The sequence below is a fragment of the Echinops telfairi genome, unplaced genomic scaffold (genome assembly GCF_000313985.2).
Source record: "Echinops telfairi isolate 266 unplaced genomic scaffold, ASM31398v2 ScPeMD7_7427;HRSCAF=8465, whole genome shotgun sequence".
Taxonomy (NCBI): domain Eukaryota; kingdom Metazoa; phylum Chordata; class Mammalia; order Afrosoricida; family Tenrecidae; genus Echinops; species Echinops telfairi.
Genome location: NW_022111327.1, coordinates 12884937 through 12902631, shown reverse-complemented (window position 1 = coordinate 12902631; position 17695 = coordinate 12884937). Strand labels below are relative to the sequence as shown.

At 42.9% G+C, this 17695-nt stretch overlaps 1 protein-coding gene across 2 annotated transcripts in view; it reads right to left on the bottom strand.

Moving 5' to 3' along the window:
• Positions 1–1161: 1161 nt before the first annotated feature.
• The window catches only part of PLS3 (plastin 3), a 95335-nt gene continuing 78801 nt past the window's right edge, over positions 1162–17695 (bottom strand). Inside the window, exons 8-18 of one of the 2 annotated variants that reach the window (XM_013006522.2) lie at positions 17327–17492; positions 15334–15476; positions 11918–11944; positions 11590–11685; positions 9655–9850; positions 8218–8296; positions 7396–7510; positions 6698–6831; positions 3628–3751; positions 3304–3428; positions 1162–2416 (exon numbers count right to left, since the gene is read on the bottom strand). In XM_013006522.2, the coding sequence (XP_012861976.1) occupies positions 2284–2416; positions 3304–3428; positions 3628–3751; positions 6698–6831; positions 7396–7510; positions 8218–8296; positions 9655–9850; positions 11590–11685; positions 11918–11944; positions 15334–15476; positions 17327–17492 (1338 nt within the window). In that variant the 3' untranslated portion in view covers positions 1162–2283. The remainder of the gene's footprint in view (positions 2417–3303; positions 3429–3627; positions 3752–6697; positions 6832–7395; positions 7511–8217; positions 8297–9654; positions 9851–11589; positions 11686–11917; positions 11945–15333; positions 15477–17326; positions 17493–17695) is intronic. The other variant, XM_004710062.4, reaches the window with a different exon arrangement.

The window sequence follows — 17695 nt, the reverse complement described above, 5'->3', positions numbered from 1 at the left end:
CTCAAACCCCTGGTTCGTAAGTAGGGGTAATTTTGTTTCCCAGGGGAGATTTGACCGTGTGTGGAGACATCTTTGGGTGTCATAAGTGGCATATGCTAATGGCATCAAGTAGGTAAATGCCAGGAATAATGCTAAACAGTCTACAATGCACAGGGTGGCCCCAGATTGGCTGGTGGTTTTGAACTGCTGATCTTTCGGATTGCAGCCGAACATCTAAGTACTATGTTGGTATAGGGAAGTGGAAGAGTTAGCCTGCTGTTAATACTAGAAATACTTAACATAATTGAAGATTTAGTTTAAAAAAATCCAAAAGGTAACAACACCCCTCCATTACAGGAAAAAATCCTTGTAAGCTTAATCAGCAGGGATGTTCCAACGCAGGAGGAAGGAGGCTAACAAAGTCATTGAGATACGCATGTAGCCAGACAGGAAGTACCCCAATTTGGATAAGCAAAGGAGTGTGACGCTTCAAGGTGGTTGTGGCCTAAGGGCCCCAGGAGAAATGTTGGCCTAGATAATTTCTTAATGTTTGTTGAAAAACCTGCTTTCTTAAGAGTATCCATTTTCTCCTGTGACATTGTAAAAACCAGCTAATAATCTCTTCCGGTAATTATTGTAACAAAACAACAACAGCAGCAGCAACAGTTTCTCCTACATTAAAGCACTGGGTCAGAACTGAACTCTGAAAACAGCTCCGAGGAGAAACCTGGCTGTTTCCCTTCTACAAGGGCATTTTACTTGCGAGAATAAATGCAGGATTTTGTCTGGTTGGGGCTCATCCAGTGACAGGTTTCTCAGACCCCCTGCAGCCGCCAAGAGCACACCTGAGAAGCCCTGCTGCAAACCATCTCTGCTCCCTGATTGTTCAGCTCCCCGTCACCTCCGTCTTCCCGTATATTCCAGAACAGTAAAACGATTGAGGGAGATGAGAAAAAGACCAGGGCGGGACGAGGATAAGGAACACTTGGTAAGGGAGAGAAAGCCAACACAACCCATTTGTACTGTCCTTGACTCAGTCCTTCCCGTTTCGCTCCCGAAGTTCAAATTTACCAAACATCATGGTGCAGAAGACACCAGAAAAATGCGTTGAGATACTGGACAACAAAAGTGGCTGACATCATTGGCAGACTACTAAGAGACAGAGCAGGGAGAAGAGAGGAATTATTATGCAAATGCATTTATTTGAACTAATACATGGCTACCCGATTACATCACTTTTCAGAATTAGAGTAACATTATGATGTTGGAAACTATAGCAAACAGTGGGACACAGTAAGAGTACATTAAGTTCTACATATATATTTCTATTTCTTAGGGACCACATCTCTTAGGTGTAAAATTGAAAAAACAGTGTACAGTTAGCATACTTGGCCCTATTGCATCCTGGCTAACTTCTGAGCACTCTCTTCCTTCAATAGTGTCCTATTCAACAGCATTTTCGATTTAAAGAGAGATTGGTGATACAGGCTTCAAAAAATATCAAAAACAAAAAGAAGGATGTATTTAACTAAGTATTTTAAGACAAAGTATATCAATTGTTTACAGCTTGTGTGGCAGAAAGATGCAAATTTAAGGTACATTTCTCTTCTACTTTTCATAATGCATGATTTTTTTTTTGGTTTTGGTATTTTACTTACTTGAAGACCCCTTTAAAAAAGTAGCAAAATCAGCAGTCTTGTTTAATGTAATCAAAATATTCTTAAACGTACAAAAAAGGATCACGTCGAAAGAATACTGTAAAAAGATACTGATTTTTAAGAGTAAACGAATCTGAAAAGCTTCTGTGACATTCTGCATAGCCCATTACTTCTGCAAATTTCCAGTACTACAAACCAGACATGCCTCCAACTATTCTCAGCCTAGAGTTCTCCACGAAGAACTGGCTGGAAAGGACAATCACCATCTAATCATATTCCTATCTGATCATCTAAACTAATCCCAAGAGGTGGATGATCTAAGAGGAAAAAAGATACATAGCGAGAAGTAACATACAGCCACAGGAAATGTCGAAGGCAGCAATCTAGGAGAGAGTAAAATGGTTTGGGGCTATGAGCACATTTTAGGTGTGCCTGACAAATCCAACGCTGGCTATGGGACAGAACCCTCTTTTTAGTAAGACTCTTTCCCCAAAGGGCTCTGATGATCTAGTCTCCTTAATCAAACCTCAAAAGTCCTTTAAATGAGCAACATTCTTAAGCCATGAGCACTTCACCTTGGAAATAGCTGACTTGCTGCTAATCATGCACCTGGGAGCAAAGGTTGTTTTACTTCAGACTGGTGAGTTTACACCCTCTTCATTCCCCTGCCCATCAAGCAAGCAAACACTGTCATGACCATCTTGGGCTTCACTTCTACAAGGTCTTCAGGGAGAGCGTACACTCTGGCTCCAATGCGCCTGGCCATTGACACAGCATACCTGTATTTGTGGTTTGGGAAACAGAAATGAAGATGACATTCTTGTCAGTCAAGGAGATGATAGGAAACAGCTGTTTGTTCTCATGCAAAAATTCTATAATTAAAAGTGTTATCAGAATGAGTTCATTTGGGGGTCCAATATCCTCGTTTCCTTTTTCAGTTATGCTGGGCTGTTAGGGTCATTTTCATTCCGCTGATCCAGTATCACATGAGACTTAAGCTTGGAGCGTGGACTTCAGAGGAAAACTCACTGTCATGAGTTGACTCTGACTCATAGTGACCCTTCAGGTCAGGGCCGAATTGCCTCTGTGGGTTTCCGGGTCTGGAATTCATCCCAGGAGTCAAAAACCCTGTCTTTCTTCCGAGGAGTGGCTGCTGACTTCAAACTGCGGTCAGTTGTTGTACTGGGTGGGGGCTTGTGTGCTGCTGCCCTTGCAGTTAGCAGCCTAACTCAGAACCCATGACACCGTCTGGGCAATCGATTTATCAATCTATCGATCTATCGAGCTGTCTAAAAAAAACTATGGAGGAAAGAACCCTGGTGGTGTAGTGGTTACATGTTGGGCTGCAACCTGCACAGTGCGCAGTTCAAAAGCACCAGCAGCTCCTCTGGAGAAAGACTGGGCGTTCTACTCCCATAAATGGTTACCGTTTCAGAAACCCATATAGGGGGTTGTGATGAGTCAGCAGTGACTTGATGGCACTGATTTTATATACATGGATATGAATTTATATGTATATATCCTACATGGTGTCAGGTACAATGCACAATCCTTAATTTACCCCTCCCCCCATTTAATCTGAGTCAATCATTACTGCCCCTATTTATTAATGAGGAAACCGCGGTTCACAGTGAGTTCTCCCGTGATCATCAGTATGCCCCCTTACTTGGCATTATTGTGCTTGTCATCTTCTGTTAGGTTGCCACTCTTCACGAGGTCATAGTTAATGCAGCCAGGCTGGATGGCATCAATTAAATCCACAACTGCCAGACTGGAGCTGATGGTCTTGTCCTAGTGTAAAACGATAACCAATGTGACAATTTTTCCACAGCAATCTTTCATTCCTGATACCAAGGGTCTCAAAGCCTAGGAAATTCCAGTAAGCATCCTGCCTTTAGCTCAACAACAATTCTCACTCCCAATCTGGCTAACGATGGTTCTTCCACACTACGCATGTCTTCAGGCAGGCCTAACGTTCAAGGATTCTTACCTTAAAACTCTGAATGGAAGTTGATTTTCCAGCATCCTTCAATGTTCTGTTCACCCAGTTTACGATGATGTCGTCATTAGCTTTCTGACCCTCTCCGAGATCTTCCAGGACATTCAGGGTGTATCTAAGAGAAAGAAGAGAAGAGGTCACTATCTACCGTCTGAGAGAAAATGGAAATGCGACATTCAATACCGCGCCTGACTCAAGCTGCACCCATGACAACCCCATGAGTTACAAGGTAGCTGCTCCATGAGGTTCGACTCAAAACTCAGTGCCAACGGCGCCATGTGGACTCAGACCAACCAGCCGGGGCAGGGTAGAACTGCCCCTGTGGGTTTCTGAGACGAACTCTTTGCTGGAGTAGAAAGCCTCATCTTTCTCCTGTGGAGTGGCTGGTGGTTTTGCACTGATGACATTGAGATTAGCAGCCCAACATATGCCCATGACTGACCCTCCCTAGGCTCCTTTATAGGGCATCTGTGGTCCTCCTCTTCACAGGAGCAAATTATCAACTGTTCCTTCTGCCGTGATGCTTGATGGGTCAGGCTCTCAACCTTAGGTGGTGCTGGCCTACTAACCACTGGCAGCCGAACATACACTGTGTGCCACCCAGAGACCTACATTGTTTTACCTTCTGTTTCTTGTTTCTTAGGTTGAAAGGTGAAAGATTGTATCCAGTAGTGTCTTGGCAATGTGCCCTTGGCAAGGATGACAAGATTTGTGCGTGTGTGTGTGAGATGTTCCCTCCCACTTTAAATTTTATTATTGTCGAGCACACATACAGCAAAACACACATCAATTAAGCAGTCTGCTCGTGTACCAATGCTACTGATGGCACTCCTAAATTATACCGTCATGCTCACGTGCTTTTCAGGCTTACTACCCCCCACACACACCCGCAACACAAATTCGCTGCCTCCCAAAGTCCTGAGCTCATCTTTCCAGGGGTTCTGGACAATTTGATCCCATATGGGTAGTTCTTACAAGAGCATAATGCTCAAGGCAGGCCTTTTTATTTCCTTCCTCTTACTCTAAATTCTTCACTTTTCAGATGATTTTAGGGTAAGGTTTCGAGATGCTCTCAGAGCAATGGTTTCAGGGGTTCATTTGATCTCCATGGCTCCACAAAGTCGTGAGTCCTCGAGTATTTGAAATTCTCTTCTTCCTTTCCCCACCTTTGAGCCGGATTCCTCTGGCTTCACTGAGCAACATGGTCAGTCATAATAGCCAGTTCTTCCCAGTCTCACGGCCCAGGAGGCAGCTAGCTGTCCGCAGAGGCAGCTAGCCATAGAGGCCAACTCTTCCTCTTCTTTCTGACTCTCCTTATACTTCTGTTGGTCCAGGTGACTAGAGACCCACGGATATGCCTTCGGTGACTGCTTCCAAGCTTGTAAGATCCAGGCAGTATACAATGTAATAGGAAGCAGAACAAAAACACGTTCTTAGGCTAAATACATTGGGATGCTCCATGAGGTAGTTAGTTTATTGTGCCAACCTGGCCGATAAACACATGTGGGGTTAATTGGAGGGTGGAGGGATAAATGGCTTGGTGAGCCTCGCCTTACAAGTTCTTCGGTCTCTTGCTTTGTGATAGTTGGACCAGGGTGCAGCTGCCTTAGACAGCTCTCTGCTTCAGCTGGCAAGGCTCACTTCCTGCAAGACACCCCCAAGGAAAAGCCGCATGAGCCTACCCCGATGCAGCCCTGGGTGCTGGAGCAGCCGTGTCGAGACCCCTGCTAGCACTAAGATGCTTACACATTCACTGATTCGGCTTTCTTCCTGTAGTCGGCATCAATGAATCTGTTGTGTGAGATGGAGGAGGACTTTGTGGATTGGTGTTGGACATATGGGTTAATGCTGGACTTGTGGGCTTGGGCAGCACTGGGTTGGGATGTTTTCTTCATGTGCACTTACCCTCTATTTAAAACTCTCTCTTATACATGAGTTTCTGTAGATTTGTTTCTCTAAAGTACCCAGACTAACACACTCCACAACCCCAAACTTCAACACCCACAGATACTACTGCCATTGTTGATCTTGCAAAAATATCTATCATACCACTTTTGCCAATGCAGCTTTGTATAATTTACTATGACAATAGCCAGCTATGCAACCCTACCCTCAATCCATGTGTTATTTCTATCATCCTAACACCCCCTCCCCCTTCCTTCCACCCCAGGTAGCCACTAAATAAACTTTGGTCTCTATACATTTGCCTTTTCTTGCCTTTTTACATAAGTGAAATTACACGGCATTTATCCGTCTGTGAGTGGTTTGTTTTGCTCAGCACCATGCCTTCAAGCGCCATCTCCACTGTAGGCTGTATTCAAACTTCATTGCTCCTACAGCCACTGCGGGTAAGAGTCGGGACTCCCAACCACAAGACCGTCCATTCAAACCACCAACTGCCCCGTGGGACAAAGATGAGGCTTTCTGCTCCCATAAAGATTGACAGCCTCAGAAATCCTGTCCACTCCGTGTGAGAATGGACAGCAACGGGTTTGTTTGAAAGCGGACTTCAGAGCAGAAACAAAGTCAGCTTCAAAGCGGCAGTCATGCATCGTGGATGTGTATTTTAACCACTAACGGTTACTCACACCAAAGGATAAGACTTTGAAGACCAAGAAGCTCGGGAGAGGGGCAAGGAGAGGTGAGGCATAGGGGGATAGTGAGGGGAGGGTGTGCTTGAGAAATATAAAGAAGAAACGAACCACATCTCTAGGGGGAGGGGTTTTAAGCGATACTATTACTAATTCGATTTGATGAGCTGAGCTGTGCAACTACACAGAATGATGGTTTTTTTTCCCTTTAAAAAAGCAAATACATAAGCCAATGAAGTTAAATTAAAAAATAAAAGAGTCGAAGGCTGCCTGCCTTAAAACCCCTCCAGACGCCTTACACCTCAGCTCTAAACACTGGTCTGAGCGGCTGTCAAAGGAGGAAGAGGCAAACTGAAGTGGACTTGGATTCTCTGGTGACATACAAGTTCATTTCAAACAAATGAAAAACAAAAGCAGGTCACCTACGTATATTACAAAGCAGCTTTAAGAAATACAATTGTGTACCATACCTTCTCATCAGTTGCCAGACTAAAGCTAAAGTCAGGGTTTGGTTGCCATCATTCAGGTCTTGACCTCCAATGCCAACCAGGGAGAATTTGGCAGGATGCTTCCCCAACTCGACAGCATAGTTGCAGTTTTCCAGCTACAAATACACAGAAGGAAAGGGTTGCAGATTGTCATTTGTGTCATTTGCACACAGTCATTTGTGTGAGTGATGCGACGTGATCGGGACAAAATAAATAATTTAGAAGATAACAGTTCCTGTCCTCAAGAAGCTCAGCGACAAGAGCTTCCAAACAAAAACAGGTTGAGAACTCTGGGGTGCACTTTAACATTGGCACTCAAACCTTCCCGCCAAATGACAGGCTCACAGGAAAATTACTATCACCCGTGAGGACTGTGCTCTTCAAAATTGTCACGTAAATGAAACCAATCATTCAACATTTATCCTGGACTAACAATCGGACCATAAAGGAGAGGAGGGCCAGGGATGCTAAATTAATGGAAATCATGAGAAGGCTGACATATAGTGAAAAATGTAACCAGTATCACTGAACAATACGTGTTGTCATCTTCTTAATTTTTTTGGTCCCAAATATGTAGCTAAGTGAGAACATGCCATACAGTCTCTCACCAGAAGCATAATGAAATACGAAAACAACAAATTGAGAAAACAAACAATACACAGAGCAACACAGTTCTCTACCTTTTTCATGTTGGCTCCAAGTTTCGGGTATGGAGGCTTATTAACTTTGCTCCAATCAACAGGAACTTTAATTCGCTCATATAGTTGTAAGATGACCAGGGCATCTTGCAGGTCACTGACAGATTGAAAAATAACTGCATCAATATTTTCAGAGAGTGGGGTCTTGGCGTTCCTTAAAACTCCATAACACTACGGGGCCAAGCAAAACAGATCTATAGGAACACTCAGATCTTCTTTCTACCGGTGCTGAAAACAGAGCTAAGGGGACCTCATTCACTTCACAGCATTTCTTGAGAGCTCACGGCGAGCAAGACACAATTCTTGAGACTAGGCAGACGGCAGGTAAATCTATAGCCTTACCTTAGAGTCAGAAATTCTGATAGACAAACAGGTACATGGGTCAATCCTTAACTAGGGTGAGAGAGCAACAGGTGGCAGCAAGGGAAAGCCTCTGTGGATTGGTGGTGAGCTTTACGGAGACATGGGCAAAGAACATTCCAGGGCAAGAAGACAGGAAGCACAAAGGCCCTGAGGCATAAGGAATGGTCTTCTTAAGGCATTCCCGGATTTTTGGTTTCAAAACAGAAAATCCGTGCTCCCTAGGGTACTAGGGAGATATTTGTACCTTCTATCACTTAGTCAATAACAATAATTTGGGGTTTGGTATATTTGGCAAATAGTGGTGGAAGGCAGTCCTTAAATCTTTCCAATATAAATACTTTCTACAAACTAACATCTAGAAAACACCTAGAGCTACAATGATGTGTGTAGCACCCCTTCCTGATGTTCAAAAACGTTTAGAACAGCAGTAGGAAGACTTACGCATAGAGATGGTTTACATGGGGGTTCACACCAAGAGAGTTCATCCAGTTACGGAAAGTTCTTTCTTCACGTGTTTCTCCTGTTAAAAATATTCATAGCCTTTATTTTTATACACCTCAGATATGTATCTGCAGTGTCATCCAGACATGAGATTATCTGATCCACTTTATGCAGATCTAAAAGGAGCCCGGGTGGATCCACAGTGATGGGGTCGGCAGTTCAAATCCACCAGCCACTCTGCCACAGAAAGATAAGACTTTCTGCTTCTGTAAAGATTTACAACCTCGGAAACCCTCTGGGGCAGTTCTGCCTTGTCCTGTAGGGTCACTTTGAGTTAGGAACCACATTTTTTAAATACAAATCTAAAATTTTTCTTTGGAATAAATTACTATGCATTCATTCTATCTAGATACATACTTGTCTTTTTGAATTTATGTAAAATAAAATATATAAATACTTATAATCAGTGAAGCCACTTACAGCTTTATGCCCTCTTTTTAGCTTCTCACTAATCCTTCTCCAGCATCTCCCCCAAATCCCGTATCTGAACACAACTGCTGCGAAGTTTCATCTTTTAAACGGGTCTATGTTTATATGAGCCTCAATCACATGCTTCCGCTTTATCTCGTTTTTTTACCATTTGAAAAACATTTGCTGAAAATCCATATACCTTCGATGAAAAACTCGGATTGCTCCTTTAACAATCCTATGTTACAAGAACAAATTACCGGAAACTTCCAAAGCATGAAAATGTGAAGATTTTAGAGTCATGCCACTGGACACCCAATGAACTAGCTGCATTTGCTAATTGTAACATATTCTATTTCGTGTGCATAGACTCTGCAAAAGGAAATGCTGCCTTTTAAAAACTGACATAACTCATTGCCATCGAGTTGATTCCAATGCACACCAACCCTATCTAGGGTTTCTGAGACGGTAAATGTTATGGAAGCAGCCAAACTCACTCTCCCACGGAACAGTTGGTGGATTTGAACCATCAACCTTACGGGTAGCAACCCAAGTAGTGGCTCGCCCACAGCGCCATCGGGGCTCCTTAGTAGCCACCACGTATTGTTATTATTTGAGGAGGTCTGAGAGAAAAAAGTCAGGGTTTATTCCATTCGCTCTGACTGTAGAAGAATGAAGTGTGTGTATGTGTGTGTGTGCTGTGAATGTATAGGTCAAATCTTAGGCATATGTAAATTTTTTAATTTAAAAAGTAATAAAACCCATAAATCCTAAAACACAGCAAACCACTCGTTTACTAAATTGTCCTTCCATCAAGTGACCAGTCATCTCTTTCTATCTACTCATCACATCATGTCTACTTCTGGCCGATGTTTGCTGAAGGCAGCTGGAGAGGGAGTCCTAGGCAGCCAGGACTGTGAAACCCCCCTCGAAGTCCACCGCCACGGAACTGGAAGGATCTTTGATTACCTTCTAACAGAGTCCAGTCAATATCCTGATTCTCAGGCTTGGTTAGTGCCGGATATTTATTAAACAGGTTAGCCACAAAGGCTAAATTCAGCTTGGGGTTTCCACTGACAACATCAGCGGGGGTAACGAACTGTCTGCACCCTAATTTGTCTGCTTGTTGGAGCATACTCTCAGCTCTCTTCAAATCATCCGTTTCCTGTGGAAGTCAAATAAGAAGACATTTTTAAGAGGCCATACTAAAAATACAGAAATGTTTCCCTTCAATGATATGCTAGATAAACGAGTCTATTTTCTTTTTGCCAACATATGGTACTTATTATAAAATTCTTGTGAACGCTAAAAAAAAAAAAAAAGCCGAAAGGAAAAAGTAGCTATGCAGTACTTTGAAAATACCGTAGATGGCGCCAAATCATAGTTCTAACTACAAAATGCGTTTAACTCAAAGAGGGTTGCGTTTATTATTCTCCAGTGCCCAAATGCAGCAAGGACGAACAAAAAAGTTAAGACTCTTCAGAATTGTAAATTAGGCTGCGAATTAGGTGTAAGACTGAGAAAGTGTAAGGGCACTGGAAAATAAGGGGCATATATGAGCAAAGAGTCAAGAGTTATACAGTGCGTGAGGATGACTGAGGCAGCTGGATGATGGTGGAAGCCCAAGTTTAGGGGCATGCAGAGTAATGGGAAACATTGGCTAAGAGTGATAGGAGTCCTTACATGATGCAAACAGTTGGTGATTCAAGTCTTCCTAGAGATGACTTGGAAGAAAGGCCTGGCAATCTACTTCTGAAAAATCTGTCATTTAACCCACTTCTATTCTGACACCCAAGGAGTTGCCCCAAATCCCAGCTGACTAGACAACATCTGGTTTAGGAGTGTTAGAGCAAAAATGAGTGTAAGGCCCTAAGTGCTAAGCAGAGCATTGTAAACAGAATTCTAGTGGCACTGTGGGATTCTGAGAAGCATTCTGAGGGGGAAAAAAGAAATAAAAGTGTATTTAAAGAAGGAAGGACACTCAGGGAGGAATGACTGGAGAATCAGTAGGGTGGGTGCCATTTACCTAGGCACAAGACCCTTACTGCACAGGATGGGGCCCTGATACCAACCAAGAGTCTCATGAGCCCAAGAAGCTTACTATACCGACCGAAACACGAGAGCCCAAGTTAGTTATAGATTCAATACTGGAAGGGGCAATGCAAGCGGTTTAGCCAGTAAAATCCATTCGATCCTGCTGTTTAATAGGCTAGGTCATTTGGTTTTCTTCACTATGATTAGGCTGCATTCCATATCTGGTTGTCAAAATAACCACAGAATCATAAAAACTTAGAGTTGGAGGGAAATTAATTGTCTAGTCCAATTTCTTAACCTCACAGATGAGCAATGTGGAATCCAATTTTGAACAGGCACTTGGTCCAAAGTGAACAAAGAAAGTAGTGATATATAACCAAGACACAAGATCAATGACAGTGGTCCCCCATATTGGAATTCATGGATCAGGAGTTTGTCAACCTATTGACACTATCCCCGAGGCAGGAATAGTAGAGCTGCATTTATGAATGAATATATATATATACATATGTATATTAAATCTATGACTGTGATTATATTCCAAATACTTAGAAAAGGTTAATCTCTAAAGAATACTTAACATTTCATTTTGTCTTCACTTGTCTTAGAGATGGTTTGACTATTTTAAGCCATCATATAAACCATTAAGATATTATTAAGGAGTTGATTAATAAACTATCAAAATTAAGCAAATATTTCTGCTTCTTAATTACATGTATAGTACATAATAGTTTAAAAAGGGATGCTTGGAAAGCACTGAAAACAATGCTTACAAACAGTCAACACCGTTGAATACAATGAAGGTATTCTTTTAGTGGTAACAAATCGACATCAATTTTATAAGACCGTAGAAATGAAAGGCACACTTACGTTGAAGCCCGCCATGCTAATATCTATCCGTGGTTCACCTTCCTTTTGTCCTTTGGGTGCAATTTGGTTGAGAAGATGGAAATAGGCTTTGGAATCCTACAAATGAATGACAGCTGTCAGTGACATCACATTTACAAGGAATGAATGTGCCCTATTGCCCCATATTTGGGAGGGTATTTACATCGGATTCTCAGTGACTGTAAGGAAAGCCCATCAAGGTGGCCAACGCTCTACTTCCAACAGGGAGAAATTGGGATTTGCGACAACTTTGCAATGTAACAATGTTATCAATATAATAATGCTTTTAACCCCCACACTAGTTCTGTACCTTCACTGAATTACTGAAGTCAAGGAGCTTGATAGAGAAAACAAGCAAGAAAAAGAGAGCAGGCCCGCAAAAATCCGGGAAGCATGAGGAAAACAAACAAACAAACAAACAGGTTATATCATCACAAAGCACTAGATAGACCAGAACCTTTGTCCAGGATGAATATAAGTGACAAAATTATTGAAATGAAGAGCATTTTTAACTGGAAAAATGACATTTAACTCTTTGTGAAGTTGAAGATACACAAGAAAACAAGCTTTTGCTTTTCCTGTTTAAAAGCTACAGAACTCTTTTATCACTTGACAGTTTACTTGGAATGCCAAGAGGTCAAAAGCAAGGTGGAGGGGAGATGAGGTGTGGTGGGGGTGGGGGGATTTGGGGTGTGGGTTACGTGTTGGGCTGCTGTTTGAATTCACCAGGAGGAAGATGGGGCTGTCTGCTCCCATGAAGATGTACAGCCTCAGAAACCCACAGGGGCAGTTTGACTCTGTTCAATTGGGTCTCTGTGAGTCAGATTGGACTCGGATGGCAGAGGGTTTAGTTTGGAGGCTCTACAAAAAACAGCTTGAAAACCTCACAACTGCCAAGTCAATGCTCCCTCTGGAATACAGAAGAACAGGAAACGGACGGGTCAAAAATCCCTAACCTGCCTTTATGCGGTATGAAGACCTCCTTGCCAGTTAAAATAGTTTTCTATTTCTAGGCCTTGAAAATCTGGACAGATTACCAAGTGTACTAGCCTCTACACTGCGAGAATGTCCTCAGTATGCGGATTACTGGTTCCAACCCCAGAGCTGCTGGTTCTGCCCAAGAACTCTCAAGGATGATGCATCTTCAGCAAGTTGAGACCCAACGCCATCAGTAATTCTTAAAACTTCACAACCATTGAGTTGATTCTGACTCATCGTGACCCTGTAAGATGGGGTAGAACTGACTCTGTGGGTTTACCGAGACTTTCAATTCTTTTTGGGAGTAGAAAACTTCATCTTTCCCCCTCAGAGTGGCTGGTGGTCTCAAACTGCTGACTCCGAGCTTAGCATCTTCATGTATTACCTACTTTGCTGCCAGGGCGTGGAAATCATTTCAGAACAATCCATGAAATGCCAATTCAAATCCTACCATCGGGAAGCACAGGGGCTCTCCTTCTCAGGGACAGTGGACGGCAGTTTCAAGACTCGTAACCTCATGCTATGCTCTTGAGACAAGTAGTTAAAAAGCAACCCCAGCAGCAGTCAGCCATACACGCCCCGAGAGAAGACTGACAGCAGAAAACGGGAAAGAGGATAACTTGGAAGTTACTTTTCAGATTCTTAGCCAATCCTTCGTTTAAAAAAGGGGGAAAAAATCCAAAGCAGAGCGTGAGGAGAAAGTTGTCAATGTCTTCTGATCATCCACAAAGACGCACAATCACTTGTGCTATATTCTGAGGAGCTGTGGTTGGCTGTAGATCCTCAAGGTTGTCCCTTGTGCCCCAAACATCAGGATTTTAGAGAGGATTCCGTCAGTGATTAGGGTGTCACAATTATTTGCTATGGTGATTTTGGCGATCTATCCGAGGGAGAAAGAAGAGGCTTTCGACCCACTTAATGAGTTTGAGTCACGGAAAGTCACAGGGCGCAGTTCCCCTCTGTGCTGAAGGGTCGCTAGGACTCAGTGTCCACAGGATGGCAGAAAGTTTTATCCATGAGACAAGGCGGCCTGCTGGTGCTAATCACAAGGCAGACAGTTTGAACCCACCAGATACCCTTTGAGAGAGACTGGAGGCGGGCTGCTCCCGGAAAGGTCTAAAAAGCCTTGGAAACTGTACACAGGGGCAGTGGGTTAGACCTGCAAAGGCAAAGGCAGCCTGTGGTGAATGGAAGCCCCCAGTGTCTCCCTCAGTTGCTGGTTTCTCTACTGTTTGTAGTAAGCAGTGAGCACATGGAGTGAGAGACTTCTTGCCTTCTATTCAAGAGACCTGGATTTGATCTCAGTTGATGCACCTTATGTGTAGCTACGATCCTTCTGCCCATGAGGCTGGCACGTTCCTATGAGGTTGGAGAGGTTCCAGATTCGTTTCCTGATCAAGGGTGAACAGATCAGAGACCTGTTTTTGAAAGGCGGCTAATTAAGACCCCGTGGCTCACAAGGATTTGATTAACAATCAGTCACTGAGATGGCACAGGGCTGGGGAGCATTTTGTTTTATTTTGCAAGGGGTAGCCCGGCGTCAGGACAATGGGATGCCAGCCAAGAAGGAGAACATGTGTGCGCCAGAGACTGTGTGAGAAATAGACTCCAGTGGGACAGCATCAGGCCAAGGGCTGAAGTAGAAGACCTAGACCTAAATAGGGCCTCATTACCAACCTCAAAAAAACTTCACATTTAGAGCAGGGCGGGGAGGTGGGGGCGAGGCTGTCCAGCCCATGGACCACATGAGGCCCACAACATCATCAACACCAGCTAACATCGCATGCCTCACCAAAGAGATGCACTTCCAGTCATCACAATTGGAATTAAATGTTAGACCAAATTAATTAATTAATTAGATGTTTGACCAAATAGATCAAGCTATTTTTGTAATTATCAAGAACAACTATTTATTCATGCTCACACAGATTTTACACGTTAAAAATGTGAATAGAAGTGGTCTTACTTCTCTGAGCCCATTCTTTTTAGACTTATCAAATAGGTTCCACACTTTTTTTTAAAGATCATTTTATTGGGGACTCCAACAGCTCTTATAACAATTTTTAAGTTGATAATTTGTATGGTCCATGAATGATGTTAAAGATCAAATGGCCTTTGGCAGAAAAAAAGGTTCCCTACCCCTGATTAAAAGGTTGGCAAACAGGCCAGGAAGGAAACCAAACTGAATGGTGAATAGGAATATTAAGGCTTTTCTTCCCTCTTCTAGGGCTTTAATAGCGAGTATACTTAGGCCTAGCAAAGGCAGTTCGGAATAGAATAACCACTTCCCATATTTTTAAATTCTAAGTTCAACAATGGGTATTATGTGAAAGTTACGACTACAATAAATACTTCAATACTTTCCTACAAAAAGAAAGATGTGGAGAACTTGTGCCTCTTATATGGCTCCAATGCTTTCCTGAAATCCACCCATAGGGGCCAAGAGTAAGGTAACCAGAGGTCTCACTTTTGGGGGGAAAGTTCAGATTTGGGGCATTTTTAAAAAGTCCCGATTTTTGGAAAGAATGCACGACAAGCTATGGAACGGTCTACTTGGTCCACATAGACCAAATTTTTAATCAAGAACACCCCCTGCCCTGGTCAATGGTGTCCCGCTTTAAATCTGGTCACCTTAGCCAAGAGCCCTCAAGGCTTGGCAATATAGGCTGTTCTTTCTGTTCAGGGGGCTGAAATATCCCACACCAGGCTTTAACCAGCCCCACCAAATATGATTCTTTGCGTGGTTACCTTGATGTCAGCACTGAAATTGTTGATTTTTTGCCAGCCTGAGTTCTCCAAATGAAAGTTTGCCCATCGAAGCAGAAGCTCTTCTGGAGATAATTTCATAAGCTCTTCTAAAGTCTCACCATCTCGAAGTAAAGCGGCCAAGGCTGTGAGGGGGAAAAATCCCACAATCAATGTCTATGATATGATAATAGTCATTGCAGGCCCATGTTGTCTCTGAAACCTACTTATGACACAATTGCTGGTTTCAAGGTGCTTATAATCGAATTGAAAGGATAAATATGGATGGAGCTAATTATAATACAAGATGACACAGACTGGATAATATGAGACTATAAAGCTTATTTATTTATCCTTTTTTATTTCCCAAGCACCAACGAGGCCACAGCATCTAAAAGTTTAAAACTTTCAGATGTTGACAGAAAATTGTCTTACTTTATGATTTTTAAATCATCAAGTTAGTGAAGGATCTGAGGACCATTACCCTTTTGATGAAAGGAGCATCGGAACCCTGACGGTGTTTATAGTTAAGTATAACCAACCTATGAACTCTGGACGGTCCTAAAGAGACTTGAAGAGGAGGAGCATTCAACTTGACATTCTTGGTAGCAACTAATATCTAAAACCTGCTTAATAATTCTTGCTGTTATGGAATTGACTGTGGAAGAATTGAAGAGTTTTTTGTTTTTTTTTGATGACCATTTCCATAGGTGGCAGGCAAAAAGTTTGGGTGTTTGCACAAAGAGCTGTCTAAATATAAGCCTTGTTTTAAAACAAAATGTATCAACTGCTTATGCTACAAAATGCAGCATAAAAAAATCCTTATGCAGTAATTCCCTTCCATAAACTGTAGGGAGATTTATAATAAGTAAGAAGACTGAAGTTGGCAGATTTATGAAGAGCGCCAAGGGATCCCCACATCAGATACACACCATGTCTGCAGGGTTCTGCTTCATATAGTGGCCTTTTGACACTCAGGGATTTACCCCATAGTAGAGGCAGCATGGCTCTCTCTACAGAATCTTCCCTCTGCTCCCTTTCTGCACCAAACCAGAAGCTAAAAAGAGTTAAACAGCCTGCTTCTTGATCCCCAAGACCTTGCCAAAGAAAAAAGCTTTATAAGATACAAGCCAATGTCCTTTTTCCCCCTCCCTTCCTTTGTAAATTGACTTCCATTCCTTTCAGAAGCCACCCACCCTTGTCAAGAAGGGTAACAACAAGAATAATTTTGCTGTTTCTCTCAGAAGTAAGACCAAAGTACAAAAGTACGCAAGTCATGGAAGTGCAATCCACAAGCTTGATCAGGTATGAAAATGCAAACTAAGGCTGCTGACAAATGTGGTGAAACCTTGGAAATCCCGATAGGCCCCAAGATAGGTCTTTCCCCCAAAGGCACTGAGGATTGCAGTGGGGATGCTAGGGACTTTTGCAAGAAAATCTGCTCTGGGGAGTGAGTGATGGGCAATCGTTTACACTTCCTAGGGAGAGGATGATGCGCTACTTCCTCGGGCCGAAAGACGCTTGCATCCTATCTGCTTACACAATCCTAGAAATCCATGCTGTGATATATCAAGATCTCTGCTATAAAAAATGGTAACACTTCCGCTGGTTCAGGAAGTGGGACGCCATCAAGGTCAGGTCAGGGGACCTTTGAAGAGGGACACTTAGGAGATGGTGCACCGTGGTGGAGCTGAGGGTGGTGTCAGGGTAAGGGTTGTGTGGGCAGAGCGGAAGAGAATAGACGCCAAGTTTTGAGACTTGGGGAAAATGTATCAACTGCTTTGCTACAAAATGCAGCGGAAGGTGCCAGATAAATGTTAGTTAATACTGCAGAGAAAGTTTATAATTAGGCTGTTTGCCTGACTAACACTATAACATTCATTACCCTGTGTTAATTCTAGTGATCATCCAATTCAGTGGAAGCATAGCAGCCTGGATGACTGGAGGAAGAAAAGTAAGCGATAAACAACTTTTAACATAATGACGATTCCAGTACCTTCATTCCGGCTTAATTCAATGTCAGCAAACAAGCCGATCTTAATGATCTGCCAAAGGAGTCCCAAAACCAGATGAGGCTTCCCAGCCCGTAAATCCTCAGCACCGATGTTCACAACGTGACACCCAATGGCAGAGGCAGAATTCAGTGCCAAGTTCAAGTTTTCCTGCAAGACAGCCAAGTTATACACTTGTGTTTGACCTTTCCATCCTCCAGCCCGTCTCCTTCTCCCTTCACTGGAAATAGCACTCAATGAGGAAATTCATGTCCCGTATGTATTCATTTCACCCATAAACGATCCATGAAAAACATATTCCAGACTTTAGTTGTACAAAACACAGCTAAAATGAACCCCAGCCTTACTGCTAT